The 22,486-nt window shown below is 39.4% G+C and overlaps 1 protein-coding gene across 1 annotated transcript in view; it reads right to left on the bottom strand.

Moving 5' to 3' along the window:
- LOC139592852 (uncharacterized) overlaps positions 1-22,251 on the bottom strand; it is a 51,401-nt gene extending 29,150 nt beyond the window's left edge. Inside the window, exon 1 of the mRNA XM_071437332.1 lies at positions 21,755-22,251. Coding sequence (XP_071293433.1) covers positions 21,755-22,251 — 497 coding nt within the window. The remainder of the gene's footprint in view (positions 1-21,754) is intronic.
- Between the last annotated feature and the right edge of the window lie 235 nt (positions 22,252-22,486).

Here is a 22,486-nt window from a genome sequence, read left to right as displayed (position 1 = left end):
GTAAGGGTAATTCCTCAAGTAGCTGCCATGAGACATATTTAATATTTTCCCTTGTGATCTTGGCAGAGAAACTAGCTTTGTGATAAGCTCTTAGCACAAAGAAAGACTGTATTCCACACCAAGGGGGAGCAGAGAACTCTGCATTTAACAGAAACAGAAAGAAATGAGATGAAGTGCATGGTCATCCATATAGAGTAAGAATTCCTGTGACAAGCTGGAAATTACAAACAAGGAGAAAGAAGAGGCTGTAATTAGTGCATCAGAGGATGACTGTGAGCAATCACTGTGATGTGACACAAAGAACAGTGGGATATTCTGGGTGAGACGTTGCCAGGAAAGGCAGTGTCAGGATACAAAGTGCTAATCAGAATGAAACAATGCAAGATCTGGCCACTCATATTCAAGAAAAATTAAGTCAAAATAATGCAATTACACAGAAGTTTGACACAGTAATCAAAATAAGATAAACACTAAGGATGTAGATAAATCAACTCCTATGAAAGAAGTCACTATTAACTATTAAGAAGTCACTATTAACTAACTATTTACAAGCTGAAAAAATTCAATACTTTGAATATTTCTTTTACAATATCCTTTATGTGGAAATGATTACAATTTAAAATGAACAACATTATGTACTGCTTTGTTTCTCTAGAAATCAGTTTTTGCATATTTTTCTTCTGGATATTGTTTTTTTCAATCTTCTATTCCAGAACTATGGATAGCAACAAGTTTGAAATTCATTTCAACATGAATCCTCACAAAGACAGACAAACTACTATTTTTCTCTGAGACTGGTAGGAAATTTTAGAAAAAATACCAGTTACCAAGGAGAAACAGAAATGACAGATTTTTCTTGAAGTATGTGCAACTATGAATTTGTATGGCTGGAGTCAAGAATCCTGTTGTCATTCTACAGGCAAGATCACTCAAAAAACCCCAAATCCAACAATTTCACCCACTAACATCACAGACTTTGTTTTCAAGACTGGCACTAAATGTACACTGATTGTTAAAGTCAGACAATGTTAAGCATTACACAGCATTTTGTCTGCTCAATTAATCCTCACAGCTCTCCTGGCAGGTATTTTAAAGACCTGCCTAAGACCACAAAAGAAAATCGGCTGGGATAAAAACACAGCAATGTCCATCTCAGCTTGTTCACCATTAGACCATGCTTCTCTTGTAAGAAGGGATCCTGGCAAATTCCAGGGTTTATGGGAAAGAGGCTCTATTTAAACATTTAAAACTATGAAGCACTTACTGGAATAGAAAAAAGGAAATGGGAAGAGAAAAGATGAGAAATCCAAGTTAATCCAAGAAATGCAATGGCAATTGATCACAATGCAGTCTGGAAAGAAAATGTACTCAATACAGAGGGGAAGAAATCAAATAAAACAGATACAGCTCCAGTGACTGAGGCACAGATGCTCAGATTGCAGCCAGGGGTGACTAATTTTTGCTCACCCCTGCTGTATGATGAAAACTAGAAAGCTAAACATTAAGAAATGCTATCTAATACCAATATAAATCTTTCTTACAACTGTGTAAGAGTGGCAAAATGCAAGTCTGAAATTGCAATTAGAACTGCTCTTCAGGTCTTAGGAAGTGCCTTACTCACCAAACAATGCTTAGTCATTGCAAGGGAGTGCTTCAGTCCATCTCTGCTCCTGGGAAATGATGTTAGCATGAAAATTCTGTTTACATTTAATGTACTTTCTAGTACAGATATTTTGATGACAAATTGATATTTTTGGTGACAATTTCAATTTGTTCCATCTATTAGGAATGTAACATCGTTAATGATAATAATGCTAACACTTACAAATCTAGAATGAAAGTACCACACAGGCAAGTATCCTAAGTACTAAGCAAATACTATTTGCATCAAGGAAATAAATTATTATTTTTTATAATATTGTTTTGTACCTAAGGAGTAACTGAAGCCAGGTCAGTATGGTTCTGTTCATACCTATAGGACAGCAATTCTACTTTGCTATGAAAATAAGAATATTTCATATATTTTATTACAAAATCTGAGCTTGAGTTTGGGGTTTTTTGGGGGTTTGGTTTGGCTTTTTTTTTTTTAAAGACAGGTAGGGAGTTCCCACTCTGCATTTTGGAAAGCTGAAGTATCATAACCAAGAGCCCAAAAGTCAAGCTCCCTTATTCATATTTTACAGTATCTTACTGCCTGCACTTTCACAGTACTTTATTACTTAGACAAAAGCAAGAATGCAAAATCTCCTTCAAAGGGCTTAGAAAAAGATTCAGAGGTGTTAGAAAGTCTTCCAAGGGTTTAGAAAAAGGTTCAGGAAAAGATCTTGAGAATCTTTTTGAATCTTGAATTCTTGAAAAACTTTTTGAGTTTCCTCATTCTGCCTTCTAATTCTAAGATTGTTCAGCCTCTCATAGGAATATCTTTGAGGGAATTACTTGAATACAGATCCTCCTCTGTGTCCTAAACTTGCCTTCTGGAATTCATACAGCTGGTATAATCTTTAAAAAAGTACTCAGTACGTTACATCTGTATTTATCCAGCCCTGAAGAAGAATGATATTCCAATTTCTTTCCTTTTCTCCTCAGATGGGTCAATGTGACGCAGAGGGGACTTGACCCCCTGCCTTTCACAGGCAAGGGAGTCACTCCAAGGATTAAGAACACACACATAAATGTACATCTGATCTTTAAACACCAAGGTCAAATCAAACTCTCTTCTCTTTCAGATACTATTAACTTTGAGAATATGAGACAATTTTCTTTCCAACTTAAGTTTCATTGAGTTTTAATTCCAATTTATTTTTGATATAAAGGATTCTCTTCTTGAGTTCAATTTTTTAATAAAAGTTTTCTTAACATTTCCCCGAGAATTTAAACTCTCCTTTCTTCCCAAGGTTTAGATGACATTATAAAAGGAATGCTGTTTCTTTAAAGCTGACACAGTGAGAAGGAGCAGGCTGTCTTGGACTGCAGGCCATTTCATTTCTCATAAGCATGCTATCATTAGCTACCTTTAGGAGAATGAACTGTATTGATAGGTTCAAAGCAAACCTGTGACCTGGTGGCAGTATTAGCTGTTTGTTACAGAGCATCATCTCATCATTAATCTTTCATTAGGCAGCAGGATCCGAGAAGCAGCAGCAGTCACACCACGCTTACTCTCTCGAGTGATGCCACCACAGAGCTCTCCCTTATTGGATCACAGCAATTACTGCCCTTACAACAAAGATCCTGAAAGCCTTATCCAATTTCCTCCCAGGGATGGCAAGCTTACAAATAATCATGTGCTGTTTCTTGGGTGAGGACATCACAAAATTACACCAGAATGCAGTAAACCCAAGTCATTTGCAATTAAACATGTGACCCTTGTCTCTGAGATGATACATCTTCATTTACAGCATATGAAGTCTTTTACAGAAATCCCAAATACATCAAATTAAGGTGTCTTAAAATTAAGTTCCAGTCAAAGAATAGGCAGGTAAGTGCCAAATGACATTTCTGCCTGGGAGAAATGAAGCAGAACCACTGGTATCTGGATTGCTGGCATCTCAGTGCTGTGATTTAAAGAGCCAGGAAAGAACTGCAGGCAAGCAGCAGGAGAAAGATGTGTCTGTTCCCAAGGACCTAAGCACTGCTGGAACTGAGCCCAAAAGGGAATATCAGTTCTTATTTTCAGCTCAACAGCACATCGTAACAAGGTTGGGGGAGGCAAAAGTTGGAAATTGTGCACCTCTAACAATACATGCAAATATCAAAAAGATTAACATTTTAGGGCCTCTGAGTGAAGATCCTTTACATACTGCAATTGGCCTATAAATCCATAGATCCTGTACTTCCTCAGGTTTACAACTACAAGGGTTGTCTGTCTAAGCTATTTTCTGCAGCCATATAAAAGCAGCATTAAAATCTGAACACAAGACCCATTAACCTCAGCAACCATTAAAATAAAAAGGCCTAGCAAAGGGCAAAATAACTCCCTATTTGAAGAGAACTTAAAGACCCATAATGCAGTTTAAAAATTATTCTGGCTAAATCACATTGATTTGATCAGGGATAGGGAAAAGCAGCATGCACAGCACATCTGGACATAATGCAACCACCTCACTATTGCCTCAGGAAAGGTGGTGATCCCCTTTTTGTCCCACAGATGTTTCAGCTCCTACAAACACCACCCATGGCCACTCCCCTGGCAAGCCCAAGAACTGTCCATCATCAGTATGGCTGTGAAAGGACTGGCAGCCTACACAGAGTATAAATTTAGAGTATAAAATTAAGATTAACATCTTTTCCCACATGAAAAAGACACATCCAAGACAGGCAGATTCAGGTAAAATACACGACAGGTAGGTGTGGCCAATGCTGTAAGTTGTGGGTTCATCTCATCATGGGCAGTACAAAATGTCAGTGTCTCACTTACTACACAAACTCCAGTGGTTCCGAGTTAGAAATTTGTTCTTGAAAGGTAATTTGAGCTTTAGGAAACTGAAGTGCCTCCTTTTTTATTATGCTGTTGACTTGGGCACTTAGTTTTTACCTCCTCTTGTATTCAACAGGGAACATCTATCATTGCTCTCTCAAGTCCCTCCAGCCAAGCACACAATTTGCAGAACCAAAATAATACTGCCCTAATTCATATGATATACTCCATAAGATTTTGCATGATAAAAATCAGTCCCTAGTCTTGTACACCTGGGTTGTGATAACAGCAAAAACTGGCAAAGTGAGCTGACACAGATTTTTGTACGAGGCAGATTCATTGTACAAATCTGGACTTGGTATTTATCATCAAAAAATCAGCCTTCACTAACCTTCAAATATTTCATCGTGTTGAGGCTTTCCAGTGAGGAACATGAACCTTGGAAAGATTTGAACTGTAATGGGCTAGTTTAGTTCATGCACTCCTATTCTCAGGAGCTACCAGACAAATTTTGGTAAGATACAAGTACTATGTATAAAAAAAAAAAAAAGAAAGAAAGCACTGCTGAAAAACTTCTCAAATGTCTCAAATGTGAACAAGCCATTCCTATGAAAAATTGAGACTCCTACAAGAGAAGGAAAATACATGAGCACTTCCAAGAGAAAATGAAAAAAGACAAGATATGATTATATATCTTTGGCTGCACATAACACATACTAATTTTTTTAAATACTGAAATTTAGTTTTTTTCTAATAGAAAACTATGCATCTTTTATAGACTTCCTGTGCATTTACACTACAGAATTTAACATTTTAGCAACAACATTTGATTTCAACAAATCTTCCAAATTCTAGCAATACAATTGTCAGGCTAACATGCCTTAGGCAAAACTGCAAGGCAACAGATAAGACTTCCTGGGTGACAGCCCTATGTCTTGACAAAATGCAGTAATCATAATGTTAATAAGCCTGAAAGCCTAATTAATATTGAAACACGTGAGTATGAAAAATTTTAAGCAGTGCAGCTATCTTAGAAGTTAGCCAGAGGTTACTTCAGCCCTAACTGAAAAGTGAGCAGCATCCATGGGGCAAACGGTAACAGCCGTGTCACACAAGTGTTTTGGTTGGGGAACTGAATATTCCAACTGAAACTGCAGAAATCCTTTAGGCAGCTATGTAAACACAATTCAGGGATACAGAGGTTAACAACCTTGAAAAGGATCTTTGCTCACCACAAATGGCTTCTTTCCAAGACACCTCTGTATCACAGTTTTCCACTGCACCTTCCCCAAATACTGAATTTCTAACACAATTCCTAAAGCACAGACAGGGTCACTGGATGCTTCTAATCCAAGTTTTTATGAATGTTGTTTAGTGAATGTTGATCTTTAAACCCAGAAGCTTCCTGAACAAGGAGGCCTTGAAAATAAAGACATAATAGCTGCACTTTTGTAAATGAAATAACTGCTCTCAGGCTCTTGCTTGTTTGGCTGGAAAACAAAATTGAATGAAGCAGCTCATCTGCTTCACAACAAGATGACAAGAATTCCTTTCATACTAAGAAACATTTTACATTTCAAATATCACGTTTTCTGACATCCAAAAAATCCTACCAGAATCCTCATTTCACCAATCCTAATTTCATCCATTTCTCCAACTGTTACTTCTCTTGTCTTTCATTATTCCTTACCCCCAAATCACAAGTCTGTCTTTCTATTTACGAGGTAGCTTCTAACTTTCTTTGCTTGACCATCCTGAAATGCTCCAAGGAGCTAAACTACATAAAATTAAATGAACTTAACAGAAACTAGATCTGTCATATATAAAGACACTCAGTTGAAAAAATTCAAAATTATACTAGGGATATTCCTTGGAGTTTTGGAATAAACAGTGTGGCTTTATTAAAATATTAAGACACTGCAGTCAGAAATGCTCCTGTCTTGAATGTTAGACCGTACTTTGCTCAGAGAGTATCACTGATATCATTCTGTTGAATTAATAAATGTAGCTGAATACATTTACTGTATTTTGTCAGAAGCCTGGCAGCAAGTTCACTGCAAAAAGGAAATCCTTTGGAAAGCCTGTGTAATGATATCCTTCTCAATATATAATCAGGGCAGGAAACAGAAAGTGTGACAAAAACCCACTGGATTTTAGCTCAGAGAAGGACATGATTTATGCTTATATATGGATGAAAGATTATTACATGAAGGAGAGTGTAACTTATTTGTCATTTCATAGAGTGAATTTAATCTCATAAAACCTCAAAAAGTAGTCTAATAAAAATTTTGTATTTGATTCTGTTCAGAATTCTTATTTACAGAGTTTGGTCCTGCCTTCTTCATGTTTATCAGAGAACAACCCCTTTCCAATTCTTTTCAGAAAATTCCAAACTCTCAAAGGCTCAAACCAGAAATGAAACAAGGAGGAAAAATTAACTTGTCTGAGAGAACTTCCATTAACTCACAATTCTCATCAGATCAATACAGAAATTGGGTTCCTAGACTTATCCAGCCTGGCCACTGGCTTTTAAAGTCTTATATGGGTGATGCAATACTTAAGTGTTGTAAAGGATTAAATTTTTAAGGACTGACAGAGCAGAGCATTTAAGCAAGTAAGCCTGATGAAGTAAGCAACTAAATATGAGATGTGACTTCCATGAAGAAAGTCACTCTAGGAGAAGTTTAGCAGAGGTTTCTACAGCCTACTTTCAGACATACAGGATTAGAGGAGGAGGAATAACCCAGAGAAGGCAAAAATATATTTAATGTGTTATGCAATTAGGTAAAGCAGGGTATAAAAACCTAAAAACCTATTTAGTGCATTCACCTATGAAAACCTGAAGACAGTCCTGTCAAGACCAGTAGCAACTTTATATGCTATTAACAGAGCAAGGCCTGATTTAAAATTCCCACCTTGCATCTTATAGGGTGAAATACTGTGCTGCAGCCAGAGTAACTGAGGGTAACAGGACCTGATCAATTCAGAGACAGAACATTTTTCCACAGGCATACATTACTAAACTGTATGATTGAACAGAGGAAATAATTCACCAGTACTAAAGGATGACAGAGCAAATATTTAGACTTTAGACATCAGCATTCGTTTGGAATCTGGACTGTTTAGTTTAGAACACATGGTATAAGGATGATTGGTAGTGAGAGGAATTACTGTGAACAAGTTTACACATATCTCATTCCAAAAGCAGACCTTCTGCTCTGTGAAACTTCAACTTTAGTGCCAAAACACACCAAAACAATTCACAACACTCAATCTGAATAATTACATTGATGCTAGTCTTGCTACAAAATCATGCAATTACATTAACTGTACTATTTCAATGCCAGAAATACATAGTCTCCATGTTTGTATATGTTAGTTAGCACACATTTCCCAGACATCCACATCAGCAATTACAGTGTCATCCTCTTAAAAGATTTGCAAGCATGGATGAGCACTGCTCACATACAGTGAGCAAATCATACAGATCACGAAAGTAAATGTATTTTGTGGGGGTTTTGGATTTTACCAAGAGCTTCTGGCACAGCATAACTCCATTCCATGCTGTCATTCCAGATCACAGATTTGAGAAAAACAAAACATGCTCTCATTTACATTTCAGTCTGTGGTACACCATACCTGGGATGGAATTTCTCCATAAGCAACATTCAGTCAGTAGAGCGTTATTTACTAATCAAGAGTTTGGGAATGCATTAAGCAATTCCTATACAATCAACAGTGTACTTTCCAAGGACTGTGGAATGTATATTCTTCAGAGATTAAGAATTGCCTACCACAGTGAGTCACACAAAATCCCAATACTTGCTCTCTTTCCAAAAAGCCTTACTAGTACACAAGACCGAAAACTAAATATTTACTGTAAATGGCTGTTGTTTTTGTAACATGCTCTGCCATTCTATAAATCAATCATTTACAAAAATGTTTCATTTGCATGTGACAATATGGGGCAACGCCCACTACAAGGAAATAAATCCATTATCTGTGCCAGGTAGTTTTTAATAACTTCCCTGTATTCTTTTTCTTCATGATAGAACTTTTGATTAGAAAGTCATATAGAAAATATTAAACTGGAAAATATATCTAATTTACAACCAATAGGAAATATCAAACCCATTGGAATAGCAGTAAGTTACAGACAAAAAAGATATTTTTATATGTATTCATATGTGTGCATAAAATAAATTACTTATTACTAAACTCTCTGATTGGTACTCATTTAGAGAACCAGCTTGGTGAAGAATGGATATCAATATAGTGGTTTTTAAAAAACCAAATAACTTTTCAAGCAAAATACAGTGATTTTGACATTAGTTTGTGAAAACCTGGCAGAAGAGATAAGTTTTAGATTAGCATAGGCACACAAGGTGCATTACTGGATGGTTACCCTGAGCAGTTCTGTATATATTCTGAGATGTATTTGACTCAGTAGCTATACTTTATAATTATGAATAATATATAACACAGTGTGTTAAGACAAATATTTAAATCCTGAACTTATATCATCAGTGGAACAGAACTGCCTGTTTTCATGTGAAAAATTTAAAAAATGTCAGCTAAAAGAGATGGCCATTTGAACAGTAACTAAAAGGAGAAGTGCGGAACTCTAGAAGAAAGATTTATCTGGGCAGGATTAATATTTGAAGAAAATGTCTGTTCAGCATTCAGAGCAATAAAAGAAGTGGCACTGTACATCCAGCACAGGGAACAAAAAGAATCCATAAATCCTATATTCCCAGGGCATAGTTATACTTATGCCAACAGGACCTCCCAGTGCATGGAGCCAAGAGGTAAAATAAGATTCTTGAGGATGGCCATGGATATAGATACTCAGCAATGAAGGGAAGAGAGAGAACATGGGAAACTCTGCACTCCATTAGCTCCCAGAAGAACATTCACATGAAGCCAAATTGCTGTGTGCATTTGACTTTTTTTGAGACGTTGATTGGTATATTTAGATTAAATGATACTTAGACTAGAAAACTTCAGGTCACTTAGAATTCTAACAAGCCTCTTTCTTCTACTATAAATAGTGATGTTCAAATTCTTACCTGTTGAGAATTAGTGAAGAGTGTAACTAAATCCCTTATGAATTTAAGTCAAACACTAAAGATTAATTCAATATGGCCCATTTCTGTTTTACATCCTGTACTGCTTGGTATGTCACTTCCCTACTGAAAAACATCTACAGAACTATCTCTGGTTGATCCACACATGACTAAATCTGGGTATGTGCAAAAAGAATTCTGTAATTAGAATGCCCAGAATTACACAAGATGCATGCATCATAAGGTCCTTCTAAAGTTACTTTACAACCTCTTGTGTACATCATCGTTTAGAATTTTAAAAGCATATATTGCAACTGACTTACTTTCTGGTTTCATGCAAGATGTGTTCATACTGGCATACCACTATTTTTTCATAAGAAAAAGCTTTTATACTCCTTGAGCCTGAGTGGCTTTTATCCTACACCAACAGAAACAATAAAATCAAAGAGAAACAGAAGTTTCTCCAAGAGCTGTCCTCATAAAGGAAAGAATTATGTTAACTCACAGTAATTATAAATGCAGTCATAACACTGGCTGCAATATAATCTAGACATGCCTGTTCTAGCTTTGGAATAATTTCCTGGGACACTTGCAGAGATCTAGGTGGGGCAGCACAGAGCTCAGAGATGACTGGCAAAATGATCTATTCTGGGCAGTCGGAAGCTCAATGGAATTGAAAGCTTTATAACAACAGTACTTTACAACAAAAATACAATTTGAATCCTTACACAAGATTAACAAATCAAATGTACAACTACACTTCCTCTTAGTCTTCAACATGCTTGGATGATCAGAGCCCTCACTTCCCTAGGTTTTGCCTTTATTAAGGAATTAATACTTTCATTCTTCAAAAGGCCCATACATGGATGAGACTGGAATTTCCAATCAACCATTATTATATGATCCAAGATACACAATCTCCTTCAGCCTCCTTTGAAATTCAGTATTAGATTTGATTTTGTTGTACTCTTAGCTCAAGTTGCAAGTTAAATATTGACATTACTTTAAGTCCTATCTATGCATTAAAAAAAAACCCCAACAGTATAGCTTGATATAGCACTGGAAAATTAAAGGACAGGTAAAGGTCAATTTACACAACTTGTCAGTTGCTCACACCACAAATTCCTGCTCACAACACTCATATACTATTAGAGTTTCACAGATATTCACCATTCCTAGCACCTCTCCAGAATAAACAATTCTCTACTAATTCTAAGAATCCACTAATAATAACTAAGACAGCAGCAAAATCCACTGTAATAAAAAGAACCAGGAAATGTGCACCCGAGTCCACCCTGCCCCACAAAAAATGAGTGGATTTCTTGTACAGACACATTATCTCAGCTCCACTTTGCATTGTGGTGACTCTTTGGGCCAACAGGAGGACATGAGTTACACTACAGAAAAAAACCCCAGTACCACGCTCTGGAGTCACAGTGGTTTTCCTTACTGTGATTTCTCTCAACACCTACAGACTGCTCACACCAACTCAGATCTGCTGCTCTTCCATGCCAGCAGTGGTAGAACAATGTAAGGGAAGTGGCCTGTGCCTCCCTCAGAGAGGGTCAGGGCCATGTACAACCATCAGCACAACTCAGGGCAGCCCTCCAAATTCCCCAGTGTTACTCCTGATGCAGTCCTTATAAATTATTCCAGGAGAGCTGGCCATAAAGCCATTCCAGGCTGTCTGCACATAAAAGCATTCTGACTGCTCAAATGACCCCTGTGCTCAGGCCATGTACAAGGGCCAGGAATGCAGAGGTGCTGTAGTGGCTATGAAAAAAGGAGGAACAGTGCATAGGGAGGAAGACAAAACCTTTTAGCTCTCTTGCCTCATGTGCAGATATCAGGGGACAGAGAAGACAAAAAACCACTCCTAAATGTAGAATCGGTACAGGATTATGCTTCCATGTTAATAAAACAAACAAAAAACCCAAAACATTTTCCCCTCAATTATGGTTATTAGCTATTTCTTTTTTTCCTCAGGTAGGAAATGAGACTTTAAGCAAGAAAAACACTGATACTTAAGGTAAAAGAAGATGCATCAGAAAATTTTCCTTCTAGAAACTTAATCTGTGAGTAGAGACATCAATACAATATTCTAAGACATGCTTTTTTATCTAATTGCCTCTTATAAAGAATTGAAGTGACATTACTGTGCAGAACAAAAATGCACTCTACAATCTACTTTAATATATTTCTTTTCCTAGGCTTAAAGACAACAGCAACATTCATCAAAGAGATAGTAAGTAATTCTGCTACAGAAAAAGTACTCATCTTCCCTAAGAGATACAATAATTCCTTTTACTGACTTTTATCTGTATACTATTCTGACCTGTTTTCTATTCCATCATGTGGAATTACTGAGGGATGCACATAGTGAAATGTAAGAAAAGGCAGAAGACACCTCACAGAGTGAGAAACTCTAAAAAGGAAAAAAATGGTTTTCTGATCATGTTCATAATTCCTCTTTATATGGCTTTCAAAACATACTTTATCTATCCTGAGAATCACAGGCTATTTAGGAGGTACAAACCTTACCAAACCTGCACCAACCCTCAAAGTGACAGTGCTTTGCAATGATACAAGTGGGTGACCAAGTAATTAGTTTGCAGGACCACAAAAACGGGTGACTTCCCAACTATACTGTGCATATTGTTAATAAATTTTAAGGTAATTTAAGTAATGTATTAGTAAGGTAACCTAAAAACACGTGACAAGCTGACACTTTATCTCCTCAGTAAGACAGTACTGTCCAGCAAATACTTGTTAGACATTTTCAACTTTGTCCAGTGTTCTATGACATTTATATACAAGAAATGATAGACATTTTGCTCCTAAAATAAGAAGTAATATGTAGCATGGGTACTTCCCCCAGATTTCACAGCTAAGAAAGGAACACTACAGGTTACTGCTTTGCTTTGCTACAGTTCACCATTTCCAGTAGGTTTTGAGGGTGTTCTTTGAACAGGCAGTGCTCTCTCACAGCAGTGCTGTAGGGTATTCGTAATAGGCAGGAGGAAGCAGGAGAAGCTAAATGAGTGTTACTTTCTGCAAAAACCGAGTCACAGCTACAAACCTTTACGCAATAAGGGCCCCGCCCTATGTGCCCTCCCGCTCACAGGCTGCAGCAGCCTTCAGCAGGCTGCAAGTCGAAAGTCGGGTTGAGAAACCAAACAATGAAATCAGCAACTTTTGTAACAGGTCACATGAACCTGTGACCATGACTTTGAGAAAGTTCTAAGTTTAGCAAACGTTGCATCTACTATTCTAAAAATGTGACAAGGAGGTCTTGTTTACAGGGTTTATTTATAACACTGTGTAGGATTGGAAGGTTCAGCCTGAAAATAAAAATGAAGTATTACTGGGAACTGACTAACAGTGACAATGGCCACTAATGGTTCTCCATTATTATGTGTGGGCTTATAGTAGGAACAGCAGGGAATTAATCAACACAGGCTTGTTATGTCATACAGTGACCAACTAACCCAAGTCAATGGAGAGATTTGTGCTGCTTTCAATAGCACTTGGATAAAACAAGCCACAGTGCAAAAACAACCCAACCCCAAAACAATTGATATCAAACCCTTGGGTGCGTGCTAAATGAGTATGACTGAAGTTCCCAAACTGACACATCGTCTGTGAACAGCCAGATACCCAGACTTGTGAGCACTCACAAATAGAGTTAATTGCCACTAAATCTGGCAGCTGTTTCAGCTTTATGTAGGTCAGAGTTTATAGAGCCAGGCTTTGCAAACAGTGCTAGAAACTCTTGTCACTGTTAGAGACCTGTTAATGAATCAGCTAACACCTGTGGTCTATTCACCCAACAAACTGACGATGTTTAACACACTCTTGCCTTTCTGCAAAGGGTTAACACCACCAAATAAAGGGAAAAAATGTATGAACAAACCTAAACAAGAAGCAGCCTGAAGCCTTTGCTAAATGAACACACCCTCTGTGCAGCTGAACTGCACTGACAAAGCTATACAAGCACCTTAATGCCAACTGCAGTTTGAACTACTATATCTCTAGTTCAAGCTTTAATTACATTTTTATGGTCAGTTTATATTCTTACCAAATTTAGCTAAATGGAATAGGGTGAGACTATTGTACATGTTTAGAAAATGATGGAGGCAAAGAACCAGCACTCACCAGTTTCAAAAATGTTTACATTTATACGAGGCAACACAAGCTTTTATATTGTCTGTATATTCCAACTGTGCCTCAAAGGCCCAAACCAGACACACTGTCATGACATATGGCTACCATGAACTTACTTTTAACTTTGGGATCTCTCCATGTGCACAATGAGATGGAATAGGCATCCACAGCACACTTCAGAAAAGGACTGATTCGATTTCCAGTGTCAGGTGTAATAAGGGCTCTTCACAGACCACAAAGCTTTTGAGAAAAGCTATCTGAAGATATTCAAAAAGGGTACAGGTGGCTTTCAACATGTTCTCTGTATATTGTTTCATAGAATGAAAACAAAAGGAGACCTGAAGAAGGGGTAGAAAGTATTTCTTCCTCCGTGTGACTTCTCTCCTTTTATTTACTTCAATTCTGAGAGAAATGCTCTTTGATAAATCTAAGTTCAGCAAAACCAGGCAAAGACCACACGAGTCATCTTCCCAATCCTATAAACACCAAAACTCCTGTGACTGAATGATTTAAGAGTTAATGATACAACACATTAAAGGGGCAGTTTACAGGAATGAACTTTCCAAATTGTAGGTTTTACTAAGAATATCATCATAATAAAATATTAGTAATAAAATGCGAGAGAATGCAGAAACTGCCAAGCTCATCCTTGAGAAACATTGACCCCGTGTGTGTATGTGTGTGAAATAAAAAAGTGAAAACAACTGCAAATAACATTCCTTGCTACTGTTGTTAGAAATTATATAAATCTACACTTATGGCATTTAACACATTTCAATACTACTATGTCCCACCTCTGCCCTGGCCTTGTGTAGAACATTCACAAGGGGAGAAGAGACTAAAACTGGGAACACAGGTTATCTCCACTTGGAGGGTTTGCAGGAAGAAATTAACTGGGACAGTGGAAGTTTTATAACATGAAGGTACTCCTGAATCAATGCAACTAAGTGTGGAACACTTCCACAACACTAATGTGTTTTTCAATCCTAGAATCACTAGGATCCTAGAATCACACATCACCAGCTACTTTCTGACAGCCTCTTGTGTGCTCAAGGAGAATGGATATGGAAATCAAGATTTAACCAAGCCTTCAAAACAATTGCTGAAAATAATTTTAAAAGAGTCCTTATTTGTGTTAAAGATCTAAATCAAACATGATTTATTTTCTTTTATACAGAGGGTCATTCTATTCTGTATCTAGATTTTCATTGCAGCACTTAATTCTGTATAAGATTGCAGATTCTTGTCCACTTAGAAATAGCAAAATAACACATTTCCTCAATGTACAATCAGGAATACTGATTTAAAAATGTGTCACCTCATTTTATGGTTCAAATGTACTATAAAAATGTTCCCAAGAAACATCTGGTTTGTATTCACACCAGTTTGGTTTAAATACATGTGTCAACAGATAATCCTCATATTCCAAATCAAGTGAAAACAGACCTTTTCAACAAATTCAGCCTCACCCAAATCATTCTGAAATAAGTGATAATTTCTACTTTATTTGGTGGAGAAAATCATCCCCCAGTGCTAAAACTCTCAATGAACTTCAAAATCTTACCTTGAATAATCAATTCTTACCTCATCCTGTTATCACTGATCTCAGAGACACAGGAATATATGCTAAGGGATCATTAAGTAAACAAGCCTGTGCCTTTTTAGATTTGTAATTCTATTTTTCAGAGAACTGACAACAAGCATAAAAATTAATCATAATAACCCTTATTACAGATGCACTCTTACTTTCAACAGCTGAAAACTGTTTCTTCTCAGTGCAAAATGACTTAGCATTTAAACACAACAGCAATCATGAAACAACAAAACTCTGCAGCACTTCTCAAGAAGCAAAAGAAAAAAACCTGGCTTTCTTCATCTGCATTTTCAAGCCCTTACAAAGATTGCAGTAAAGACAACGTAACTACCCAGGATGTACGAAGAGTACTACACTGTAACCACAGCAATTAAAAGAAATCTGAATCAGAGAAGTTAAAGCAAAATCAGAGTTAGTTTTGAGTCATCTGTTTAGTGTACTAGAAAAGTTTAAAAAGTCAGTTTTTTTTCCAGATTACAAAGGGCCTTTAAGACATAAGCTACCATGACAAGTTATTTTAATTAATCTTTCTAAAATAGGCATATAGATTATATGAAAATTAAATCAAAGCATGATTTTGTAGAGTTTTGAGTAACATTCAAGCAGTATGCAACTCAATCCTTAAAAATAATTTCATTTTTGTAAGACAAATCACATTTAAAAGCCTAAAAAAATCAACTTATAATTAGGCATGTGGCAGCATCGAAATGCTTTTTCAAAAGTAATTTAGTGATGTTACTGGGATGGGGGAGGAACCAAGCTTTTGCAGGAAATCTCTCAGTTCCAGAAAGTATGCCAAATTAGACAGAAGCTAATTAGAAAGCCTTAGAACACCCTGTTTTTACAACAACTCAGACAAAACAATCAATCTGTGTGAAGAAAGGAAACCAAGAAGGAGCAAACTGTGCCACCCAAAAACCTCCACACCCAGTCGTGCATCATTTCAGTTAGCAAGAAATGTCACTGAGCTCCACAGGGACAGGGTCATGCCCCACTTGCAAAACAACTTTACCTTACCTTCATTGCTTCTAAATTAGGGCAGAAAGAAGATACCATCGCAGAACTATTCAATCAAAAAATATTTTAAGATCTAAACATGTAGAAAAGTCAACAAAATTAAATTCTCATAGAGCAACTTCTGATAACATTTAAATTTATTGCCATGACACATGTTCATGCATTGGTTTTGCCTCTGCTGTGCTTTCAACTGAATGAGCAACAGATTTAGGATTTCTGCTAAGCACTGTGTTCACTAGAGAAATGTTCCACAGTGCACAGTGCCCCATTGTTTATTGAAGTTTCAAAATGGTAGTCATGATCTACTGAGTTCATTTTCAACATCTCACATTTGACTAGGCATTCCAAGGCAAAAGACAAATTCCCAAGAATTTACTAACCTAAACAGTTACAAAAATAGGAGCCTTTGGGGAAAACAATGAGGTTTTTGCTTGTTTTAAACTTCTTTACACAACTGTGCCTGCTTGCAAAATGTATTTCTCATTGTGATTTACCGTATACCACAGATGTCTCTTTGTGAACTTAATAAAGTTATCCACGTTTTTTAAATAACAGTTGAACACCAGAGTTCCAGTCCACTGACAGTCCTAGATAAAGGCAAGTAAGACTCCAGAGCAAAGGGAAAAAAAAAAAAAAAGACCCAGTGGATACAGAGGAAGCAACAAGACGTTTTGGAAGAAACAAACAGAAGAGAACAAAAGTTTCAAAGAGCCTGAGCTGCATCAAGGAGATTTACGTGAAACATTTTGACTTTACCCTCTTGGAAGCTTTGATCTAAGGGTGGAGAGTGAGGTGGGTGAGGACAGGAAGAATTAGAAGGGAGAACAGAGGGCTTAATCTATTTCTGAATTTTGAAAGTCATATTTAATGTCAGTTTTCAAGTTGCACTGTTGGTATGCAGCAGTGACAATAACAAAAAGTTCATAAATTCTCATGACAAACATTACCAGGTAACAATCCTGCACTGACCTTGAACACTGGCTAGGTCAAGTGACAAAATGTCAATTAGAAATTAACAGACTTTTGAAATAGTTTCATATTACATAAAAAACTATGATGGCCTTATTATATGAATTAAACTGATTAATTCACAGTAAACCATCAGAAAAATCTTTAGAGTTCAATGCTTTAAACTCTTACCAAGATTTAAGAGAGAAATAAAAAGGCACCTCTTTTGCTAAGATATCCAAATTTTTCATCATGTAACAGATGCCACAAACAGAATAAACACATTTGTGACACTATTAGACCACAGTAGAATCCATGAAAGCTACCTTGTTTCAGTTCATTATGATGCTGCAGTGGCTGTTCTGCAGAAAGCAGTCAATGGTCAAAAGAAACAGGTGACACCTTTAATGTACAATTTCTAATTCTCTCAGGTACTTACATGATTAACAGCCTTAACATTATGCTCACCACGTTGCCCTGGTGGGCATGATACACCTCCTTGTCTTTGTCAGAAAGCACTGAACAACTTACCCGAAACAGCCCATGGCAGACTGCACATATCCTAAATTTCTTGCTCACATCTTTACTCTTCTTTTCTACCTGAAAAGAGGAGTCATCATCATCACTGACAGTTCTGCTTTCCTCAGAGAAAGGAAGTTATCATCCAAGGAATGACATAAAATAATTCCTTTATTTCTCAAAAAGCCATGAATTCTTTACTTTGGGGCTGCTAGAAACACGGGAGACTCCCATGAACAAAATGACAGGATACTGACTTAGTGCCTATGCCTGATCAAGGGCTGCTTATAAGTAACAGAAGAACTGCACACACTTTTAAAAATCTGTTTTTAAACATGAATGTTCTCATATACCTTCACCATCCAGATAATCTCTGCTTCTACAAAAACTTCTACAAATCTTCTACAAAAACCTCTGTCATGTCCCTTCTTGACTCCCATTTCCCTCATTAGCTCCAGAGCAGAGTGTAATAAATAGCTCTAAGGGTAACTGCCATTCCCCACCTTGCATAACGTAAGCACCTAATGAGAAAATGGGATCTCAAATACATTTCAAATGCATCACGTTTTCTCCAGAATGAAAAAGCCAGACTGCAAGAACTGACTTGACATTCAGCCCTGGATCATACCACAAGGAAATCCTTGGGATTGTGAAGGAGAGTAGCATGTTCAAGTCACAGAAGAAACTCCCAAATAATTTTTTTGAGAACTCCCACAAACCAGGAGTGCAACACTGCCAAATCCCCTCTACAGCCACAGGGAAGGTACAATTATCATTCAGCAACAAAACAGCAACTCCTCCAGGCAGAGGTAAATCACAAACATCATACTGAGAAACAGAAATCACTCCTCCTTTCCCTCTGCCCTCAGGCTTATAATTAAAGGAAACTCAAGAGAGATCCTCTTTATTTTTATTCCTTGAAAACAAAGAGCCCTGTTGAGTCAGGGAATCCAGCTTCCACCAGAAACAACTTCTAGTCTGCCCTGAAAAATGGTTTCCAGACATAGAAGGCAAGAGAAAAATATGGTGCCTTTTTAAAAATAACATCAATAGATCTGTTAAATGCATGTGGGCCTTCATAAGCCTCTTAAGAATTCAGCCCTGATTATGCTGAAAAGCTAGATGTTTTCAGATAAAAGGGAGACTGACACTTAGAAGTGAAGAGGGGCCATCATGGAACTTGAACAGTTGTTAATTATTACCTGTAAGAAAGCAAAGGGCTGACAGGAAGACAAAATTAGGTGCCAAATTAATGTTTCTGCTGAAACCACAGTTTTTAAGCGTCCACCTGGGTTAAAAAAGTTAAGCTCTGAGCTTATGTTTTGGAGGTGCTCTATTAGTCCACTTGGACTGCTTTGTGAAAACATTCTGCAGCTGCTAAGAGGCCGTTTCTGTCCTTCAGCCTGTGGGAGCCATCCCATGCCTGGTAGCTGCTTGGGTTCATCCCAATAACTTCCATCAGGACACTCAGTACAGTGAGCAAACACCTCCCATTCTGGGATGAGAATGAGCAGAATCCACAGCTCTGCAGTCGAGGGCATTTATTATGCAAGCCTCACTCACAGACTGATACTGCCCAGACTTCCTGGAAGGTTGTTTCTGATAGGAGGCACCATCTCAAAGCCATGAAGGGCACATGGAAAATTCCAGGAAAGCTTCACTTCAAAGCACAGGACTTTCTTTTTCCTAGGTTAAGAAGATTAATTAAACATTTTGCAGGGAGGTTCTAGCATAGGCTAGTACTCTACTGCAGAGATGTACACTCAGTACAGGTTTTCTCTGCAGGTTACAGTAAGCTTTGAAATTTTATTCTGGTGGCTCATTCAGAAGCCTGTTTTATTGTCAGCATACAGTCATCCAGGTGACTAAACAGTGAAGTAAGCATTGCAAATTCCCTCCTCAGAGGAGATGCAGTGTAATCTCCAGACAGCACATCCAGGGCTGCTCTGCTGCACTTCAAGCAATTATCTGTGCAACTACACATTTATGGGTACACAGTTCTGTTTGACAGGTGTGTCCCTAGCAGCATGTAACCAGGAACACCTCAGTGGAAAACTAGCAGCTATTACATTTCTAGAAGCTAATGAGTAATCCAGGTTTTTGAAGGAGAACATTGTTTTAAGAACAGCACAAATTTACTGATATGGTTTTCCAGAATTTCTTTTTTAAGGCAGCTGAAGGAGAAAGGTGTGTGTTCCTGAAAGCTTGTCCACTTCTCTCTTCCTCAATCTAATAAAAGACACAGCCACTCTCTAATAACCACACCATCCTCCCTTGGAATGCTCTGGGACAGCACAATTCTGCTCAGGTTTGCACTGCACCACACATCCCTACTCTGCACAACAAAGCCCTCAAATGCCACATTCAGCCTTCACAGACAGATGCCACAGTATCACAGAGAAGGGCTGAAAAAGAAGGACTGCTAACTTTGAACAGTGCACTGGCACACAAAAAGGGCTGAAACTCCAATTCCTTCAATTTTCCAGTCAAGACATTGGCTAAGCCTACTCAAAACCACGTAGGAATAATCCCAAATTAACTATTTGGTTAAACTCTGGAATGAAAATATCCCTGGTTTAAATTTAGTTCAGATTAGTTTAGTCTATATTTAGTTCAACACTTATCTTTAAAATTAAAAAAAACCCCCCAGACTTAAGGGTGAGAGCACACTGATGCAGACACATCTGCCCTATGGGGACAGAAATTGGCACACTCAGTTCTGCCTTCTGGAAATTTCAATCAACTTTACAGCTCCTCTACAAGGACCTTTATTCAGTGCTTTATTTGGTGCTTATTGTGCAACTCTCAGTGAACTTTTTCTAGATCTTTCACTTGCTCACAGTGACTAGTGTACCAGAAGTTACTTGTTGATGATATAGTTCCTTGTTTCACATGGTCCACCACATTTTCTTTGAACATGAATAGTCTGGGAAGACGGCATCTCAAATTAGAGACTTATTTGCTGTCTGGTCTGTCTAGAGAAAGCAACAGCTTTGGGAGACAGACAGACAGTCAGTCACTGACTTTTACGAACAATTTCACAAAAAAACCCCAACCAAACCAACCAACCACAAACCATGATGCCCCCTCACCCCCATTCAGAAGGGATCAAAGAGGACTCAGCAGCTTTTTAATATCCAGTAGTGAAATACAAAGAGTTACAATAAAGGGTATGTAAGCCTTGCCTACCAAGTACTACTATTAAAAGCTTACACATGTGGCCCAGTTCCCTTTCACATTATCTGATTTTTAGAAAACAGACGAGGCCAGCTCCAGCAGGGGACTGTAAACAATGCCAGGCTTCAGCCTTTCACAGAGCCCATGACCACAAAGGATGTCAACCTCCTCAGGCTGCTCTTGAGAGGCCGACTTGGCCAGTGGCACAGAAATGAGCCAGCATCCTTTTAACATTCTAGAGAGAAGCTGCTGCTGTCATTGCCGTAGTTGAGAGAGCCACCGTAATATCAATGGCATCCTTGACACGGCACTTATGTAATAATTAATTGTGGGGAATGTCGCGTTCCAGCGGGCGCAGGAACCATCCCCCGGGGGAAGGCATTGCTTTTGTGTACAGGGAGAGCCGGGCAGGGACAGGAGCAGCCGGCGGTGCTGTCCGCCCTCGCACGGAGCTATCCTTTCACTGAGCACCCCGCGAGGGGAGCGCAGCCAGCGGCCCCCTCACTCGTGCCGAATCCCCGGCACGAATCAAAGAACGCCCTCGCTGTTTCAAGGGCCATCGGTCGCGGGGCGCTGCCAGCGGCCATGCCCCGAGGCGGGCGCACCCTGAGGCCGGGCTGGGTCTCCCGCCCTCAGTGCCGCCATCCTGAGGCGACCGCCGAGCCCCGCACGTGACGTGACGTGACGTGACATAACGCCGCACGCCCGGCGGCGCCGCATGACGTCACCACGCCCGGCTTCCCACCGGCGGCGCCTATAAATAGCCGCGCAGGCGCGCGCCCGCGCCGCGACGTCACGGCGGACGCGGCCCCGCCCCGGCCGGCGGGCACGGCGCTGCCCGCGCTCGCTCACCTTCTATTTATGTCGCGCCTTTGTTCCCGGGCCCGCCCCGCCGCCCGGTACAGAGCGCGGCACCGAGCGAGGGAGGGATGGCGCGGTGACGTCACCGCTTCCCGGAACGGTGACGCGGCCTCTGGAATGCGCGCGGGGCTGCGCTGCCTTAAAGGGGCAGCGCTGGGCGGCTCCGCCCGGGGGGCGGCGCTGACGGACGGGCGCAGCTGCGGTGCCGGGGGGGGCCCGCACGCCCCGCACCACCCGCGCTGTCCCGCACCAGGGAAAGGCACCAGCCGTGCCCAGCGCCCCGGGTTGTGCCCGGCCGCGTGATGCTCCCGCGGGTGCTCCGCAGCCGTTCCCTCCATCACCGCTCCCGCCGCTGCGCTTCCCCCGGAGCGCGGGATCGTGGCGGGCACGGGGAGAGGGGAAACGCCGGGTCCTGCCCCGGGACAGCGGCAGCAGCGGCGCACGGACAGCGTCTGGCCGCCTCCGTGGGGCAAACCGCAAACACACATCGCTAATAAAGCGATGCTGGTTTACAGAGAAAGAACGCCTTGGTGCATTTCCTGTACGTTCCCACGCGAAACTCGAGAGAACCTAATAATACCAAGTGAGGGCTTTCTGGTGATGTGTTGGCATCAACTTTTTTACATAATAAAACACAATTTTATTATTATCCTCCTCAGCCAGGAGCCGAGGGCTTCAAACTACAGGTGCTGTCCATAATAGGTTTTCTCTGGGTCAGGGATG

Source organism: Agelaius tricolor, unplaced genomic scaffold (assembly GCF_023055355.1).
Source record: "Agelaius tricolor isolate 1412-34295 unplaced genomic scaffold, bAgeTri1.0.p SCAF_1, whole genome shotgun sequence".
Lineage (NCBI taxonomy): Eukaryota > Metazoa > Chordata > Aves > Passeriformes > Icteridae > Agelaius > Agelaius tricolor.
The sequence above is the reverse complement of the archived record's forward strand: the minus strand, read 5'-3'. Positions and strand labels throughout refer to the sequence as shown.